The 16575-nt window shown below is 50.5% G+C and overlaps 1 protein-coding gene across 3 annotated transcripts; it reads left to right on the forward strand.

The window, feature by feature from the left end:
- The first annotated feature begins 1331 nt into the window (after nt 1-1331).
- On the forward strand, nt 1332-14558 carry LOC102382181 (interferon-induced very large GTPase 1-like). Of its 3 annotated transcripts, XM_025215787.1 has the most exons (3): nt 1352-1386; nt 1471-1548; nt 6845-14558. In XM_025215787.1, exon 3 carries the CDS (start codon nt 6847-6849, stop codon nt 14164-14166), a length of 7320 nt encoding a protein of 2439 aa, XP_025071572.1. In that variant the 5' UTR covers nt 1352-1386; nt 1471-1548; nt 6845-6846; the 3' UTR covers nt 14167-14558. The 3 variants fall into 3 exon arrangements, with proteins under 3 accessions (XP_006033964.1, XP_025071572.1, XP_025071573.1); XM_006033902.2 differs by lacking the exon at nt 1471-1548 and having other exon boundaries at nt 1332-1386; XM_025215788.1 differs by lacking the exons at nt 1352-1386; nt 1471-1548 and adding an exon at nt 2608-2612.
- The last annotated feature ends 2017 nt before the right edge of the window (nt 14559-16575 follow it).

Consider the following 16575-nt stretch of genomic DNA (forward strand, 5'->3'; position numbering starts at 1 on the left):
TCAGCAGGACCAGCCATCCATGCCCAGGGTCCGGGTGCCACCCTGTGGTGAGAGAGGAGAACGACGTCTTTAAACTGGGTTTTTGGTCAATTCTAGGTTTGAGAGCTCCTAGTGAATGTGATAAGGAAGGGAGAGCAAAGTCCTCCTGTCTCCAGTCTATGTTATGCCTGGAAGAATGGCTCATTACCCCCAGGGCAGACAGGCTGTGTGGATGACCTGGAAGCAGGCACAGGGCACGGGACACAGCTCTCAGAGGTCTGGCTCTAGGATTGTGGCTGGGAGACCCTCCCAGACACCTGCTCCAAGCACGCAAAGTCTATGCTGGGGGCTTTTTCCAGCTAAAGAGCAGGCAGCAGCCCCCACAGAGACTGCCTGAGCATATGCCCAGACCCACACGGGTAGCCAGCAGAAGGCATGGGCGCGCATGTATAACACCCCTTCTGCCAGCTGCCGGGTGGTGGCAGAAGCCGTCTTTGGCTGGGACAGGGGTGCTGCGTGGGAGCACACTCACAGTATTGCTGCAGCTCTGTCGCATGCATTGGGCCCAAGGTGCCTGGATGGGCTCTCCAAAGGCCGGATCCTGCCAAGGCAGCCTTAGCGCCGCAGGGTTTCCCTAGGTCACTGCCCCGTGTGCTCCAGAATCATTCAAACTGCAAGTCAGTCTCCAGCCCATGCAGGTGCCGAAAAAGGAGGAGATCTTTGAAAGCCTGACCCCAAGTAAACCATCCTGCGGTGCCTGCCTGGGTCTAAAAACAGAGCTCAAATCAGCATCTCTTCTCAAATTCATCCCAGAAAAGGCATCTCTGAGCCCCACTGACAGCAGGGTGAGTGGCTACAGTAGTGATGGACAATTATTTCGGGTGGAGGGTCACTTACTGAGTTTTGGCAAGCCATCGAGGGCCACATGACAGGCAGCCAGGGGCAGATAAATATTACTTTTCTAAAATTTTTAGAGACCCCACGGGCCGGATAAAATGGCCTGGTGGGCCACATCCAGCCCACAGGCCGCATTTTGTCCACCCCTGGGCTACAGCTTCCTCTGCTTCGCAGGAAGGAAAAATGCCCATTCCTTTGTGGAGATCTCCACCACCGGCTCTCAGGGACCTCTTGTGTGGGCATCATGTGAGGCTGGGGCTGACCCTGGGCAAAATCTCCCATGCTTGTATCTGCCCTGTGTTGTGCACAAAACAGTTAAATTCCTCCAGCAAAGCAGAGCTCAGCTCTGTGCTGAAAAGGAGCGTGACTTCCCGGAAAGCAGGGAGGGCCCCTGAGGACACAGCTGCCAATATCCAGAAAAGAGAAAGCGAAAGCACATACTGTGCTGTGCAACACAACGGTTGGGGAAGGAGGAAGCAGAGCACAGACCAGCAGCGGCTGCAGGGGAAGGTAATGCTGGGTTTTCCCTGGGGTACCTCGGGGTCTGTCTCTCCATTTGGGAATCCTGTCTGGCTTCTGTTCTTTGTTTAGCAGATTTTCTGCTCAGCTGCGGTGTGCCGGAGCGGGGAGCTCAGGGCTTCTGCCCCTTGAGACACATCTCTCCTTTGCAAGGTAGGGTGGAGTCAGTTACTTTTCATGTTTATGCAGGAAAGGAGGCTCCCAAATGCCAAGCGGGGTAAAGGCAGGCATGGGTCCATGACTGGGGGTTGGAGGCTAAGGCCAGGGACAGACAACTGAGGTCTAAGAGATGGGCATGGAGCCAGCAGCTGGCTGCACAGCAGAGGTGAGGAGCCAGCTCCAGGGTGCAGGCTGGGGCTCAGGGGCAGGAAGCCAGCAGTGGAGCAGGCTTTGGGGAGGATTGTCCAGGTAAGAGCGAGGGCGTCTTGTGCAAGGGCTCAGCAGAGGGTCGATGGGATGAGAGCTGTATTGCTCAGGTTCAAAGGCAGAATGGCAAGGCACAGAAAAGAGGGAGGAACGGCGGGGAACCAAGGGTGGGAGGGCATGGGCTATGTGGGCTGGAGGCTGATGGCAGGGTGGGCACAGTTTCATAGTTTCATAGTTTTAGGGTCGGAAGGGACCTAATAGATCTTCTAGCCCGACCCCCCGCCAGGGCGGGAGAACAACAAAAGAACCCTAAACAAAAAACGGGACTCAAATGAGTCCAGCCAGGTAGGTATCCAGCCTCTTCTTAAAGATCCCCAGGGTAGGGGCCAGCACCACCTCACTTGGAAGTTGGTTCCAGCTCCTAGCCGCCCTAACTGTGAAGTAGTTAGCCTGAGATGCTTCTCCGGCTGGGGAACAACATGCAGGAGAGCAGGCTGGGAGCTCCTGCCCAGCTGGAAGTGCAGGAGGCAAGTTCAGGAGGGGAGGCCTCTTGCTGCAGAGTGGAGGATGTGGACCAACAGCTTGAAGTTGCAGCCAAGTAGGTTTAGGTTGGACCTCAGGAAACACTTCTGCGCTGTCAGAGCAACAAGGCAGGGAAGGTGTGGATGTCAGCGGTGGGATCCGAATACCCTGCTGTATTTGAGTTTTTAAAAAGGCCGGGGCAGGAAGAAGGGCAGCCATTATCCATGCGGTCATCCAGGTGAATCTGAACCTGGCTCTCTCCTCATCACCGCATGCTGCAAGAGTGCCCTGCCTCCAGAGGAAACAACAAGCACCTCTGGACGATGCGAGTGAGTAACCTACTAGAGATCCGATCAGATATTTAGCTTCAGTAACTCAGATGCGTGTTGAATCGGCTACCTCAGCCACCCTGGTTTGCTCTATGGGATTCCTTTGATATTCCTGTAAGATTTCTATGATATTGCTCTACCTTTTACCCTGTTTCTGCCCTACCCCTGTAATCAATAAAGTTCTCCTTTGTGACCGGTGTGGAGACTTATTGAGGGGTGGGACTAAATTATGCCAAGGAGGCCCCTGAGGTCTGTGGACTAAGGGGGGCTTCCTAATAAGCCCCTGACTTGGGGAAGTGCCCCAAGTGCTTATACTGGGTCTAGCACCCATTGGACGATCAGGCCTGTGTTTTCCAAGGTGCACAGAGCCAGAAGTGAGTCCAGAGCCTTGGATGGTGGCAGCGGGACCCCCAGGCTAGCGGGTGTGCTCCAGGGAAGGGGTCGGCCGGACGGGAGGCACCCCAGGGAGGCACTCGGAGCCTGGAAGGTGGTCGGGCGCAGGGAGGTGGGCGGCTCAACGCAGGAGCGCCCCCTACTGGCCCGCCACAGTGGACCCCCCATTACTGGAGGTGTTTGAGAACCAATTTGTGGCAGTCAGCATCGAGTGGCGCTGAAGCCCCTTTGTGTGACTGCCTCCTCCAGTCCCTTGGGCCCATTAGACCAGACCTTGGCTTATGGGCTTGTCCCTATTGAGTGTCTTGCACCCCTCTGCCTCCGAGCCCCTGGCCCTGGTTTTGGCTCTCTCAGGCTCCTGTCTCTGGACCTTGCCCCTCTCAGGCTCCTGTCTCTGGCTCTCACCCTGGCCCTCTTGGCCTCTGGTTGCCTCTGTATTGTCTTGCCTGGTTCAGGCTTTAGTCCCTTTGGCTTTCTGCTTGCCTGTCTTGTGTCCAGCCCTGGCAGGGCTTAAAACTTCCCATGCCCTTAGGCCACTCCTTTGACTCGCTCCTGTCCCTGGCAGGGTTCACTGATGCACCTCCCAGGCACCCCTGTGAGTATAAACCGAGGTGTGCCCCTCACACACCCAACTGCAGCCTCCACATCTCCCCTTCCAGCAATACATGGTCTGCCAGTGTAAAATGTAGCATAAAGGCAGGCTATCATCTTAAAAAGCTCCCTGCTCTGGGTAAACATGAAAGAGAAAGGTAAGCTGTCGCTTTAGCAAAAGCATCGCTCTGCAAACACCAGAGCAACCGTCCTCCTGGGTTCTCACCGCTCTGCCTTTACAACACTCCAGCTCCTGCAAGGGTTTCTTGGGTGGCTGCTCTTTCCGGAGAGCTGGGCTCCCTGCCAGGCACTTTTGCCTCCAAGGAGATCTAACGGGGGTCGCCACCTAATCTGAGTCAGATGCCTCACAAGCCTGCACGGGTGTTTGCCTTTAGGGCTAACAGGCAGCTGGGTTGTCCTCACAGCAGCTTGCTTTGATTGTGCACAGCCCTCAGCTCAGCTGCTTCCCTCTTCGCCCAGCAAGCAGCCCAGCTGTGCCCCCTCTCCCCACCTGGCAGACTCCCTGTCACAAGGTTGGACAGCCACTGGTCAGGGCAGATCTAGGTGCAGTGATGCCTGTGCTCTACCGTGGCAGTGCTGTCCAACCTCTTGGCCCCAAGGGCCTGATGAGTAGTGTGGGAGCCCATCTGTGCAGGCCCTGGGCCCCACACACCAGGAGTGGGACCCAGGAGTCTGACACCAGCCCCTCTCTGCCCTGTGCACCAGGACTGGGTCCTGGGTGAGCAGCACCACCCCCTCCCACTCCTCTAAGTGCTGGGATGATGCCTCTGGGGCCCCACGCAGCCTTGCACAGGGGGATCAGGTGGCAGGTATAGTGCACAGGGTCCGGGACTCCTGTCAGTGCTCCTTCTGGGACTCACACATCCAGGCTAGAGGGTTCCCCCCCGCCAGTCATTTTGGTACAGGCTGTGGGGGGCCTTTGCCTTTCTTTGTAGTGGGGACCGTAGTCTCTTCTTGGGACTTCTTGACCATATATTAACCCCTTTTGCAGCAGCCGTGGGCCCCCTGCTTTCCCGGTGGTAGGGTTGGGTGTTATGCCTTGTGTTGTGTCAGGGTGACTGTGCTGCTTCAGTACTAGGTCAGACAAGGATTTGTATAAGATGGTTTGGATAAGGATGATTCTAGGATGTGAATGAAACTTTCTCTAGCATCTGATGAAGTGAACTTGGGTTCATGAAAGCTTGTGCTCTTTCTATATATCTTAGGTAGTTAGTCTAGAAAGGGGCATATCCACCCTGCCTTCAGATGTCACAGCTATCCCCTGCATGTCCTCCCCATCCCGACATTGAACAATCTTATTTTGTATTGCAGTTCCTACCAATTTCTGGCAACAATTCAGGCTCACTGGATTTTAGTGCCCTGACTTTCCCTTGGAGCCCTCTTTAAAGACTGGCATTGCACTGGCAACTCTCCAGTTCTCCGGTGCAGAGACTGGTTTTAGTGATAGGTTCCTGTAACAGGGGCGCCTCTTTGGGGTCTGTCTACTGGTGGCCCTGCCCACCTGTTATGGGCCAACTGCCCACCTTCTCGCCTGCCATGCCTTGTTGTTAATTGATTAATAGATGTAATTAAGCAGGATGCTGCCCATTTCCTACCCCGATGCCAGGGGGTGCTATCTGCGGCTCCATTCCTCCCCTATACCACAGCCCAAGCCTTGTAGATAGTATTTGTAAATTCCTCTTTATGTTGGAGTCTAGGCCACTATGGGCCTACCCCTTTTTTCTCTAGCTAGGCCTGTCAGTCAAAAAACCAACAACCCACTACTCAGGGTTTGACTCCCAGGCTCTAGCTCACAGAACCCCGCCCCCTCACTCAGGCTCCTGCCCCTCTGTGGCACTGGGGTCTACTCACCCCTGAATATTGCGCCCTATCTAGCACCGGGGTCCGTGCGCCCCCAAATACCGCACCCTCTCTGATGCTGGGGTCCTCACACTACTGTGGGTCCCCTATGAAGCCTCCCCCATCCCCTAATAGCCTCACCCAAACCACCGGTTAACATTAAGCAAGGGAGGCAACATGCCTGCTTACTTTAGATGATCGTGAGGATGGCTCTGGGCATGGTGTATTCTTCTGACCAAGACTGCAGGTGCAGCACCGTAGTCATTGGGAGTCTGCCTCTCTGCTGCCCCTCTGTCCTCCACTCACCATTTGTAAGGTCCTAGCCTTCCTCTTCTTGTCACCTGACTGGCTGGCAGGCCTTGAGCCTTAACCTCTCCCTTCCCGGCTGGCCATGACTGGAAGGTTCTGGACTTAAAGGGGCCACCCTGTCTCTTAGTAACAGGGTTAGGGTTCCCTGTTACAGTTCCTTACTGAAGTCATCAGCTCCAATCTATTGAGTTGAAGCTCCTTTGGGACTTTTGGGTGAATATTGTCCAGTCCTAGTGATTTGCTATTGTTTAATTTATCAGTTCTCTCTAACCTTCTCTACAGACACCTCTGTCTGACTCTGTTTTATCCATCTGTCCCCTCAAAGGAGTGGCTGGGAGATGAGAATCTCCCTAACGTCTTCCATAGTAAAGGTCAATTAATTTAGCTTCTCTGCAGTGGCCTAATCTTCCCTGACTGCTCTTTTTACTCGATAATGTTCCAACAGCCCCACTGCAGCCCTGGCAGGCTTCCTGCTTCTCATGCACTTAACTTTTCTATTATCCTTATGTTTTACATTACTAGCAAGTTAGTCTTCAAATTCTTTTTTGGCTTGCCTTATTGTACCTTCCACTTTAGCTTACCGGGGTTTATGCTCCTTTCTATTTCCTTCATCAGGACCTGATTTTCATGTCTTGAATGACATTGTTTTGCACCTAGCACTCTCCTCTATTCAGTCATTTAACCATGTCACCTCTTTGATTCCCTCACTCTCTTTTTTGCTTTGCAATCTTTATTTTCCCTGCACTTCCAATCTGGTATTTTTAAGCATGCTGCCTGCAAGTTTTCAACCTTCTTCAATGCCCCTTTTAATTTATTTCTATCCAGCATCCTCATTTTTGCTTAGTTCCTCTTTTTTTGAAGGAGACAGGATACCCCAGTCTGCTCACTGCACCTCAGGGAGCACACAGGGAGCAATGATCCCTCTCAAAGGATGCTTGGGTTTCTTGCCATATATTGAGTAGTGCTGTGGCTAAACACCATAACTTAGTTCATGTTGTATTACAGGGATGGGGGTGGGCCAGTGGAGGGACTCTTCATCTAAGTGTGATGAGAACAGAGTCTTCTCCTTCTCTTCACAGCCATGTCAGCAGAGAAGGAAGAACCCAACCATCCAGTTCAGAAAGACCCTGGAGAGAAAGAATTGGCCAAGAGACTTCAGGAAGTTGGCCTGAGTGCAGACTACTGGCTACCCAAACTACAAAAGCAACTTGGAGTCACCAGTGCACAAGTCTTGAAACACCTGAGGCAGGAGGACTACCTGCAGCTGGAGCATGATGTGCAGTATACTTGGGAAAAGCAGGCCCTCCAGGAGCTCTTCAAGGGGGGCATCAAGGCAAGAATGAAGCAGCAGCAGCAGGAGCGCTCAGATTTGTTAAAGAGTGAGCAAGAGCAGGCAAAGGCAGCACTGAGGGATCTCGGAGAAATGCAGCAGAAAGGCAGAACCCGCCATGAGGCAGCTGTACAAAAGAAAGAGGAGGAGCTGCGGAAAGCCATGGCCATCCCTCTGCAGTACTGGGTGGCATCTGAGAAGCCTTTGGTGGAGGTGATAGAGAACATGCAGAAGCAACTAAACGTCCTGGAGGAGTCGGTGTCCAAGGGGGAGAACATCCCCGACGAGGAGGTGCTGAGGCGGGCATCGGGAGGGCTGGCCCTGCAGGGCATTTACAGAACAGACAAGCTTGAGGACCTGCTGGAGAAGAGAGAGCCGCTCATAACCGTCCCAGACGGATTCAAGCTCTCCGGCCCAGACCAAGGGCCCCTGTTTGAGAAGAAGGAGTTTTCATCGTCCAGAGCAGAATCCACCTTCACCAAGGCCATGGAGAAGCTGGGTTTCAGCACAAGTGTTGCAGCCAAAGGTGGATACTGGGGTTTTAGTGCCGAAACCAGCACAGATTACAGCACAGCTTCAGAACACGAGGAAACCCACAGGTCCCGCTCCGAGCACATGTACATTTGCACTGCCATGTGCAGCTACATCCCTCTGGCCTCCTGCTACTTCCCAAAGGACCAGCTTCGACTGTCTAATGCAGCACTGCAAGAGCTAACAGGGATCGAGCAGCTTCTGAGTCACACCCCGGAGCCAGACAGGCTGGAGATGCTGAAGAGCCGGTGCAGGGGTTTCTTCACCAGATTCGGGTCTCACGTCAACCAGGGCCCCCTCCACTTCGGTGGGATCTTCTGGTGGAAAGCGTCTTCCGAGGGATTTCGGGCAGAGCAGCTGGACGAGGTGAAGAAACAGACGTCGGATGCCCTTGGCTCCTACATAGGAGGCAGCTTCACAGGCTTTGGTTTCAGCGTTGCAGGTGGGGTGAGTGTCTCTAAATCAAGTTCCAAAACATCCCTTCAAGGCACAGAGGCAAAAATATTCAAAGCAGAGATTCAGCTGTCTGTGACCCAGACAGGCGGCCCAGCTGGGGTAGATTCACACCCATCATGGAGATCTGGTTTAGTGGCCAGTAACAAAACCTGGTGTGTTATTGACCGAGGCTGTCAGCTGATTCCAGTGTGGGATGTAATCCTGTCCAACCACAGACAGGACTTTGGGGATGTTTATGAGATGAGCAGAAGTCTCATGAGAGCCTATGAAGCCCTTACAAAGCAACGGGCAAGTATGTTGGTGGGTGAGCAATTAATAAGTGCAATGGAAGAGGCCAGAGCATTTTTGGAGGACATGAAGTCCTGGGAAGTCACTGGGGAGGAAGAGCAGCTGGTGAAGCTGATACACTTCAAACAGAAGCTGAATGACAAAACAAAGGACAACGATGCCTGGGTCAACCTCTGCCTTTCGGACAAGGTGCTTCAGGATTTCCTGGCAAATACAGTTTTGCTGTGCCAAGGCTCGCCTGCCCAAAACACCATGTACATCAAACACCTGCTGCAGTGCCTTCTGGAGCCTTATGCCCATTCAGTGAAGCATTGCCCCCAGTTTTCCTCCATTATGCAGTGGATCTCTCATGCTGAAGAAAAACATCAGGAACCTGTCTGCATCTCAGAATTTGCTCATTTTATCAAAGCCCTACAGCAACTGCAGGATGACATGGAGGAACCCAGCCTTACGACCTCTTCAGCAGCAGTGGAAGAAGCAAAAGTAAAAGCTAGCGTAAAGGTGAACTTAGCTTTGTGCTCTTGCCTGAAGGCCCTAGGAGAGAGAGGGCAGGCAGACATACAACTGTTGTTACTCTCCATTGCAGTCAGCATGGGATATCGTGTGGAAAGCAAAACCTTCAAACATCTCCTTGGCTGTTCAGAGATCAACTTTATGATAAAGGAAATGCAGAGAGCTCACAAGCGGTATTTGACCCTGAGGGATCAGAAGGCTTCCCAAGCTCATGCTTTCCAGCTGCTGACAGGTCTGACCATAGCGCCTGAATTCAAAGATGTGTCTCCAGAACAGAAGCGCAAAAGATTGGCTTTTATGAAGCAACACATGGGAAACTCACTGTCAACTGAAGTCTGTCAAGTCCTTGCAAAGCACCATGCATGTGATGACTGGAGTGCACTGGAAAGAGACCTGAATTGCCTTGTTAATGGAGAGCTTGAAACTTCTCGTGGTGACCTGCAGGTGCAGGCTATAATAACAGAGCTAAGTCAAGTCTGTCGAGGGGATAAGCAAATACACTCACCTAAATTGCAACCCAAAGGGCCTCCCTGCCAGGTTGACCAGCCTGAAGGTTCCCAAGTGCAAGACTTTCTCCATTTGATCCAAAGGCTTGGACTTGAAAACTACTATCCAAGAAAAATGGGGAGGGCAGATTTCCATGTGATTGACAAGACCTTGTTCCAGGACAGCTTGCCCCGCACTGACAGCGAGCTCCCATTTTATTTCTTGCAAAAGCTGCTGATGGTGGATTATCGGGTAAGGTACCTGGTGTGCAAGGATGACAGTGAAACAAAGAAAGGCATACCAAGCACATTGAACACCATGGCCAATATGACTGAATCATCTAATGAATCCTCAGATATCTATGATGACTTTTTAGAAGAGGGCAGTGAGGGCACTCACAAGTCTGCTGCACCACGACAGGCACATGTGCACCCTATGGACATCCAGATGGCCATTTTTCACTGTGCTGATGATTTCACGAGACAATACGTTTCAACAAAACTTTCCTTCTGCCAGTTTGCGCTCCCTCTCCTGGTGCCAAATCCTTGCACTTCAAACATAGAGTTCCCCCTCTGGTCCCTTAGCCAAGTTCAAAAGAGCTGGAACGGTATTGAGAAAACAGGGCTGGGGACTAGCATTAAAAATTATAAGAACAAATTGATTTACCAGGTAGACACCCCTGTGGTGTCCTTCATGCGGATTGGGAATTCTTCTTCTTCCAAGTCTAAGATCCTAAATGCTCTACTGAGTGAACACAAACATGATATTTTCTTCCACCGTGACTGCAGAGGCAGCAGCAAAGACTGTCTCCTGATGGGAGGTGTTGTGGAAATCTTCTGGTACTGTCCCAGTGGAAAGGATGATGACAGGTTTGACAACTGCATTGCATTTACTAATCTTCATGGGGATGCAAGAGAGCACAAGCAACAAGTTGGATTTTTACAGGAGATCTCTTCTCTGAATGTGCTTCTCCTTACAACATCTGATGAGAATGAAGTAGGGAAGCAACTTGTCCGGGATCTCCTGAAATCTCCGAAGCCTTTTGTGTGTCTTTTTACTGAAAAAGAGAATATTGTAGCTGGCAAATCCAACCTGAAGATAAAAATAGCCCTAAAGAACAGAAACGAGGCAGAATTAATTGATGAGCTTGCAAAAAACATCAAAGATTTACTAGTGGGTTCAAAACCTTGCAGTCTTAATGCTTGCTCAGAAATCGCTCGTCAGCATGGTTTCCTCATTGATGAAGACAGAGACGAGTGCAAGGAAGCCAAGGCAATGGCACAGACACTGATAGCCCTCTTCAGGGAGAATGACTTACAAAGGATGAAGGAAAACCTGTTACCTCTGCAAGGAGAATTGTGGCACAAGTGGTGCAAGAAAGACAAGGAGCTCACTGGCTTGGAAGATAAAAGGAACAAAAGCATTGAACAGCACCGCAGTGATATTGAATCAGAAAAACGTGCTATACGAGAAGAGCAGCTAAGGAGAGCATTCCCCCTCAATGATCTAATGAGGTCAGTGCTTGACATTATCCAATCTCACTCAAAGACAATCAGGAAATACTTCCTGCAGTGGATGAAATTATTTATGGATGACTTGTCATCCGAGTGCCTCACAGAGCTCCACCAGAAATATCATGTCTCATGGTCACAAATGAAAGGAAAAAAACATCTAGAAAACAATGACGGCTCAGAAAATCTAGTGAAAAGTAACTTGGAAAAGCTCTTACTGGACATAAGTGCTTCCACAATTGGCCTTGAACACATTTTGAGAGAGATAGGGCAGATTTATGAAGCTTTGGATATACTGCCTCAAGTGGATAAACGTTCTTATGAACTGCCACAAATAGCTGCAGACCTGATGGTTTCAGGGTATCCCATCGAGCTGATGGACGGTGACGCTTCCTACGTGCCACTAAAATGGGTCAGAGCAGTTTTTGACAGAGTGATAGAGAAGCTGGGGGACAAAAAGGTGTTTGTTCTCTCGGTGCTCGGCATCCAGAGCACTGGAAAATCAACGCTGCTCAACGCCATGTTTGGCCTGCAGTTCAACGTCAGTGCAGGGAGATGTACAAGAGGGGCATTTATGCAGCTCATTAAGGTGGACGAAAAGATCCAACAACATTTGAACTTTGATTACATACTAGTAGTTGATACTGAGGGGCTTCGGGCCACGGAACTGGCCACTAAATCAACACTCAATCATGACAACGAGCTAGCTACTTTCGTCATTGGCCTCGGCAACATGACTTTGATCAATATATTTGGGGAGAATCCCTCAGAAATGCAGGACATCCTCCAGATTGCCGTGCAGGCATTTCTGAGGATGAAGCAAGTCCGCCTCTCCCCCAGCTGTTTGTTTGTGCACCAAAATGTTGGAGAAATCACTGCAAAAGAGCAGAATATGGCAGGACAAAGACGCCTGCAGCAGAGATTAGATGAAATGACGGTGACAGCAGCCCAGCAAGAGTTTTGTGATGTCACCTGCTTTAGCGACGTGATCCGATTTGATGTGAACAGCCACGTCCACTATTTTGCTCACCTGTGGGAAGGAAACCCACCCATGGCCCCCCCAAATCCCAGTTACAGCCAGAACGTGCAGGAACTAAAGAGCAAAATTCTCCTGGCTGCCAAAAAGGAACCGCGGGGCAGTGTTTTAAGACTGTCGGAGTTAAAAGTGCGCATTGGGGACCTGTGGAACGCTTTGCTGAATGAGAAATTTGTCTTCAGCTTCAAAAACACCCTGGAGATTGCAGCATACAACCGGCTAGAAGCCACGTTCAGCCAGTGGACCTGGGAGTTGAGGAGTCACGTATTAGTCATGCAGACAAAACTAAACAATCTGATCAGCAAGGGAGAAGTCCAGTGTGTCACTCGCAGGAGCCTTGAAAAGGAAGTTCAGAAAAAATACGATACCATCATGAAAGGTACTGAAACATACTTCAATAAGGACCAAGACTATGAGTTATCGATTCAGTGGAAAGCAAGTATTGAAAATAAACTGAAAGATTTGAAAGAGTCGCTGATAGAAGAAACTAAGAGAAAGTCTGAAGAGCTGATTGAGCTGAAGAGGAAACAGAGCAAACTTGATGGGAAGAAGTCAGAATATGAAACGGAGCTTTTTAAAAGGAGCAAAGATTTGGCCCTGGGTTTAAAAGGTAAGAAATTAAATGAAGAAGAACTCAGAGGTCACTTTGACTTTCTGTGGAATACATGGATCTATGAAGTGTCTTCCAGTGCTCCTCGTACTGAGGACCCGAACATAAGCAGGGACATAGAAAACATCTTCCTAGAACATTTTAAGCAGGAGCCTAATATTGAAAAGAAAATTAACAACTTGTCCTGCAATGATACCTTTTCCATTGATGAGTCCAAGCATATCATCATGAAGAAAACACGATGGCCTTTCAGTAAGACTCTGGATAAGAGCGACAGAAAGAACATTGAGCAGGTGGGAAGCCACATCATGCAGCTTGTCAGCATGAACATTGACACAAAGGAGCGTGAGCGAGCGGGTTACAATCGGAACTACATTCATGAAATACTGAATTTAATACGGAAAGAGGTGGAATCTGCATCCCATAACCAAAAATATACCTTCGTTAATGAGTACAGAGTAGATCTATCACTGCATCTGTGCCAAATGGCAGCAGAGAGGTTTAAATACATGCACACAGTCTTTAAAAAAGCAAACGATCCAGCTTTGTACCTGGAAAGCAAGCGAGAAGATTTCTTCAAGTGCTTTCAGATTTCCTGCCAAGGCGCCACCTCCATCACAACGTTTGCTGATTTCTTCTGCCTCAAGCTTTCTGCAGCGCTTCGCCAGGCAGTGTACAACAAGACTGCCATTAGCATCGCCGATGAGATGAAGTCCAACCATCCAGCCTTCAACGGCAATCGATCCAAACTAGAAACCCACATTCTGATATACCTGGCAGAGGAGGAGAACTTTGAGAAGTACAGGCAGTACATTCACTTCCCCAGGGATTTTTTAGAGGGTTTTATCAAAAAGTGCATTGAGGATTATTGCTTGGATAACAGGAGTCACAGGCTGAAGAACTTCTTAAATGTGTCCCTTGATTTTTTCCAGGCTCTTCTTCTTTCAGCTATTTACAGCTCAACTAGAGTTGTCAAAGATAAAAATGGGAATGTCTCGCTGTGGCTGGATGAGTTCTGCAGCACACTCGGAGATAACTTAGACCTGCCCAGAAGTGAGCTGAAAAGCATTGAACATCAGGAAATAAAGGACACTGAGTTTCTGAAAGAGGCCGTGAGTCAAGCATTTGCCCCTGTAATAGAGAACCTGAGGCGGGAATTTGCTGCAACGGACATGGGACAGTTCACACTGAAACCTCATCAAATACTGGTGGACCAGTTCTCTGGATGCTGGGAACAGTGTCCCTTTTGCAAAGCTCTGTGTACAAACACGATACTCGGTCACGACGGGGACCACAGCGTTCAATTCCATCGGCCTCAGGCCCTGAATGGCGTTCAATGGGACGGAACAGACCACCTGGTCATTGATATATGCTCGAGCCTTGTAGCAAGTGACTGCTTCATGGTGCTCCATGGAAACCAGCAAATCAAGTACAAGAATTATCGAAAAGCAGGACCTGCTTATGCCAACTGGAGCATCACACCAGACAAATCCACTCAGGCCTACTGGAAATGGTTTGTGTGCCATTTCCGGTCCATACTGGAGGAAGATTACTGTGCAAAGTTTGAGGGCAAGGGAGCGATCCCTCCAGCATGGGAGGCCTTTACAAAAGAGGCTGTAATCTCTGAGCTGAGACAGTAATAACTGTTGGGAGGCAGGGCATGTTCACATGAATTGAAGCTGCTGCAATCTGATGGCTGTAACAACCCAGAACTCTCTCAGCTGCTTGGGACCATCTGGTCTGCTCAGGTGGAAGAATCTGATAAGTAATCACATTTGGAGGCAGAAGAAAAAAATTTTAAACACATTAACCATGTACTGATGAGGAGCGGAGTAGCAGGGAAATGGAGGTTAGTATTCATGTCAACAGCAGAATAGATGGCATCTGGGAAACACAAAGTTGGCTGACGGTGGAAATTTCCTGGTGCTGAAGAAAACTGCTCCAGAGCAGACCATGGGATTGTCTCTGTTTTTCCTCATTCTGAATAAATGACCACTCCTGATTGGGGTTGCACCATAATAAAGACCAAATGGATCCAAATTGCTGGATGGTTGAATCTCTTTCTGGTTGTGACCTCACTGTAGCCATCCTGCCATGCCAGGGAAGGCCAGAATGGACTTTAACATTCCTATATCAAACAGGCAGTGAGGGGAGGCCATTTCAGCGAGAAGCCAGTAGAGCAATTCACTTAGGGGCAGATCCAAACAAAGGACATGAGTGGTTCAGATGGAATTGGTGCCTAAGCCCAAGTGAGCCAAAGAGCCCCCTGCCTAGTCTAAGATGAGGCATCTTACAGGTCACAGGAACTGATGGGGAGGTTTATAGTACATTTTGAGTGAGACTGGCATAGCTGCTAGCTCTCACTCTAATGTTGCCCTCCCTCAATTGCTCGCCTGCCACATCTTGTTCTTTAAAAATAATGAAGGTTGATTAAGGGAGGCTGCCTGCAGGCCTTAGAGTGAGCCTTAGGCTGGGAAAGTCTCTCCCAGGTCCCTTCCTAATCTCAGTTGGGCACTTAAACTACTTGGGCCCTCTTGGCCTATCTGTGCCCCTCTAAGGCACCTGTAGCCTTAAGGGCTCAGTGCATGGCTCCGTTCTTCCCTACATCATGCCCCATGCCTCGCAGGTGTTATCACTTATGTGTTAGCTTTACACACTTAGCCCCTTGGGCACTCAGACTCCCTGGTCCCTCACTCAGCCCTTCTTCTCTGAGCTCTCAGACAGCCTGGTCCTACATTCAGCCCCCTCTAGCCTCCCAGACCCTTTGTCCTATACATAGCCCCCTCTCTTTGGGCTCTTAGACCTGTGGTCCTATGCACAGCCCCTCTCTCTGGGCTCTTGGGCTCCCCGTGCCAGCTTTCTGCCCTTCTCTGGACCCGTGGACCCTCTAGTCCTGCTCAGGGCTTGGGGACCCTTGGGTCCCATTCCCAATCTCCTTGTTTCCTGTATGTCTTGCTGGGCCCCACTCTCAACTTCTGAGCACCTTCATTCCTGGCTGGACCCCACTTTCTCTGGGCTTCTCTAAGGGAGCCTTGACCCTGCCCCAGCAGGGCTCGAGGCTAAGCCACCAGGACAACTTAGTAAAAGAGAAGTTTGGGCCCCTGGCATGCCACAAGCCCTCCCTGGGTCTAACATAAAATCAAGGGCACTTGCCTGTATAAATGAGCCCCTACCTATCCTAGGTACCTTTCTCTTGTTCTCCGGACTGCAGCATTGCTTGCTCGGTCCCACGATCAATTCAGGAGCTCTGCTGTTCTGCTGCTAAGGGTTTCTCTCTCAGGTCTCTCATGACTCTTGGGGCAACATTGCCTGACCAGCACAGACTGAAGTGAGTCCATAATCAAACCCCCTCGCCACCTGCAAGCAGCTTTTCAGGAACAGGCACACCCCAGTGCCCTATTCCAGGGAATGGGGAAGAGGCTGGGACATCCCAGCACAATGTGCCTTGTTCCACAAGACGCTTGCATAATTTTTTTCCTGGGAGTTTCCCTCCACACCAGCATGTGTGGAAGCATCAAAAGACTTTCAGGGAATCCTCAGGGCTGGAGGGACAATAAGTCCTCTGATCTGACCCCCGGCAGCAAGCAGCCATGAACTACCCCTATCGAGCGTGTACCCAGCATTGTCTCAAAGTGCTTAACTGTCAACTTTTCTTTAACACACACACACACACACACCTCCCTGCCACAGATATTGTGCTGTCCTGAGCCAGCCCCACCACTTACTAAACCAGGCCCCTGGGCTCTGCCTGTTGGTCACCTGGGCTGAGGTGACCCCATCAAGGGCTGACCTCTCCCCCATCAGGGGCTGATCCACAGCACCCGGCTGGGCTCCAGGCTACCACCATGCAGTCTTATCCCCTGCTCCCTGGATGGCAGAGTCCAACTCACACACTGGATCCTGCTGGGCTAAATGAGCTACCAGATACCAGAGGGAGGGAGGGACGGAGAGAGGGAGGCATGCACGGGGCTGCTCTTGGATTCATAGGCATCTTGTCCAGAGAGAGAAGTTAAAAAGAGCAGTGCAACTGCTGACAGCAAGACAGGAGT

This window comes from Alligator sinensis, unplaced genomic scaffold (assembly GCF_000455745.1).
Source record: "Alligator sinensis unplaced genomic scaffold, ASM45574v1 scaffold650_1, whole genome shotgun sequence".
NCBI lineage: Eukaryota > Metazoa > Chordata > Crocodylia > Alligatoridae > Alligator > Alligator sinensis.

Bases quoted from the DNA above. Each gene is read 5' to 3' on its own strand.
- LOC102382181 (XM_006033902.2), top strand. From the start codon at position 6,847: ATGTCAGCAGAGAAGGAAGAACCCAACCATCCAGTTCAGAAAGACCCT.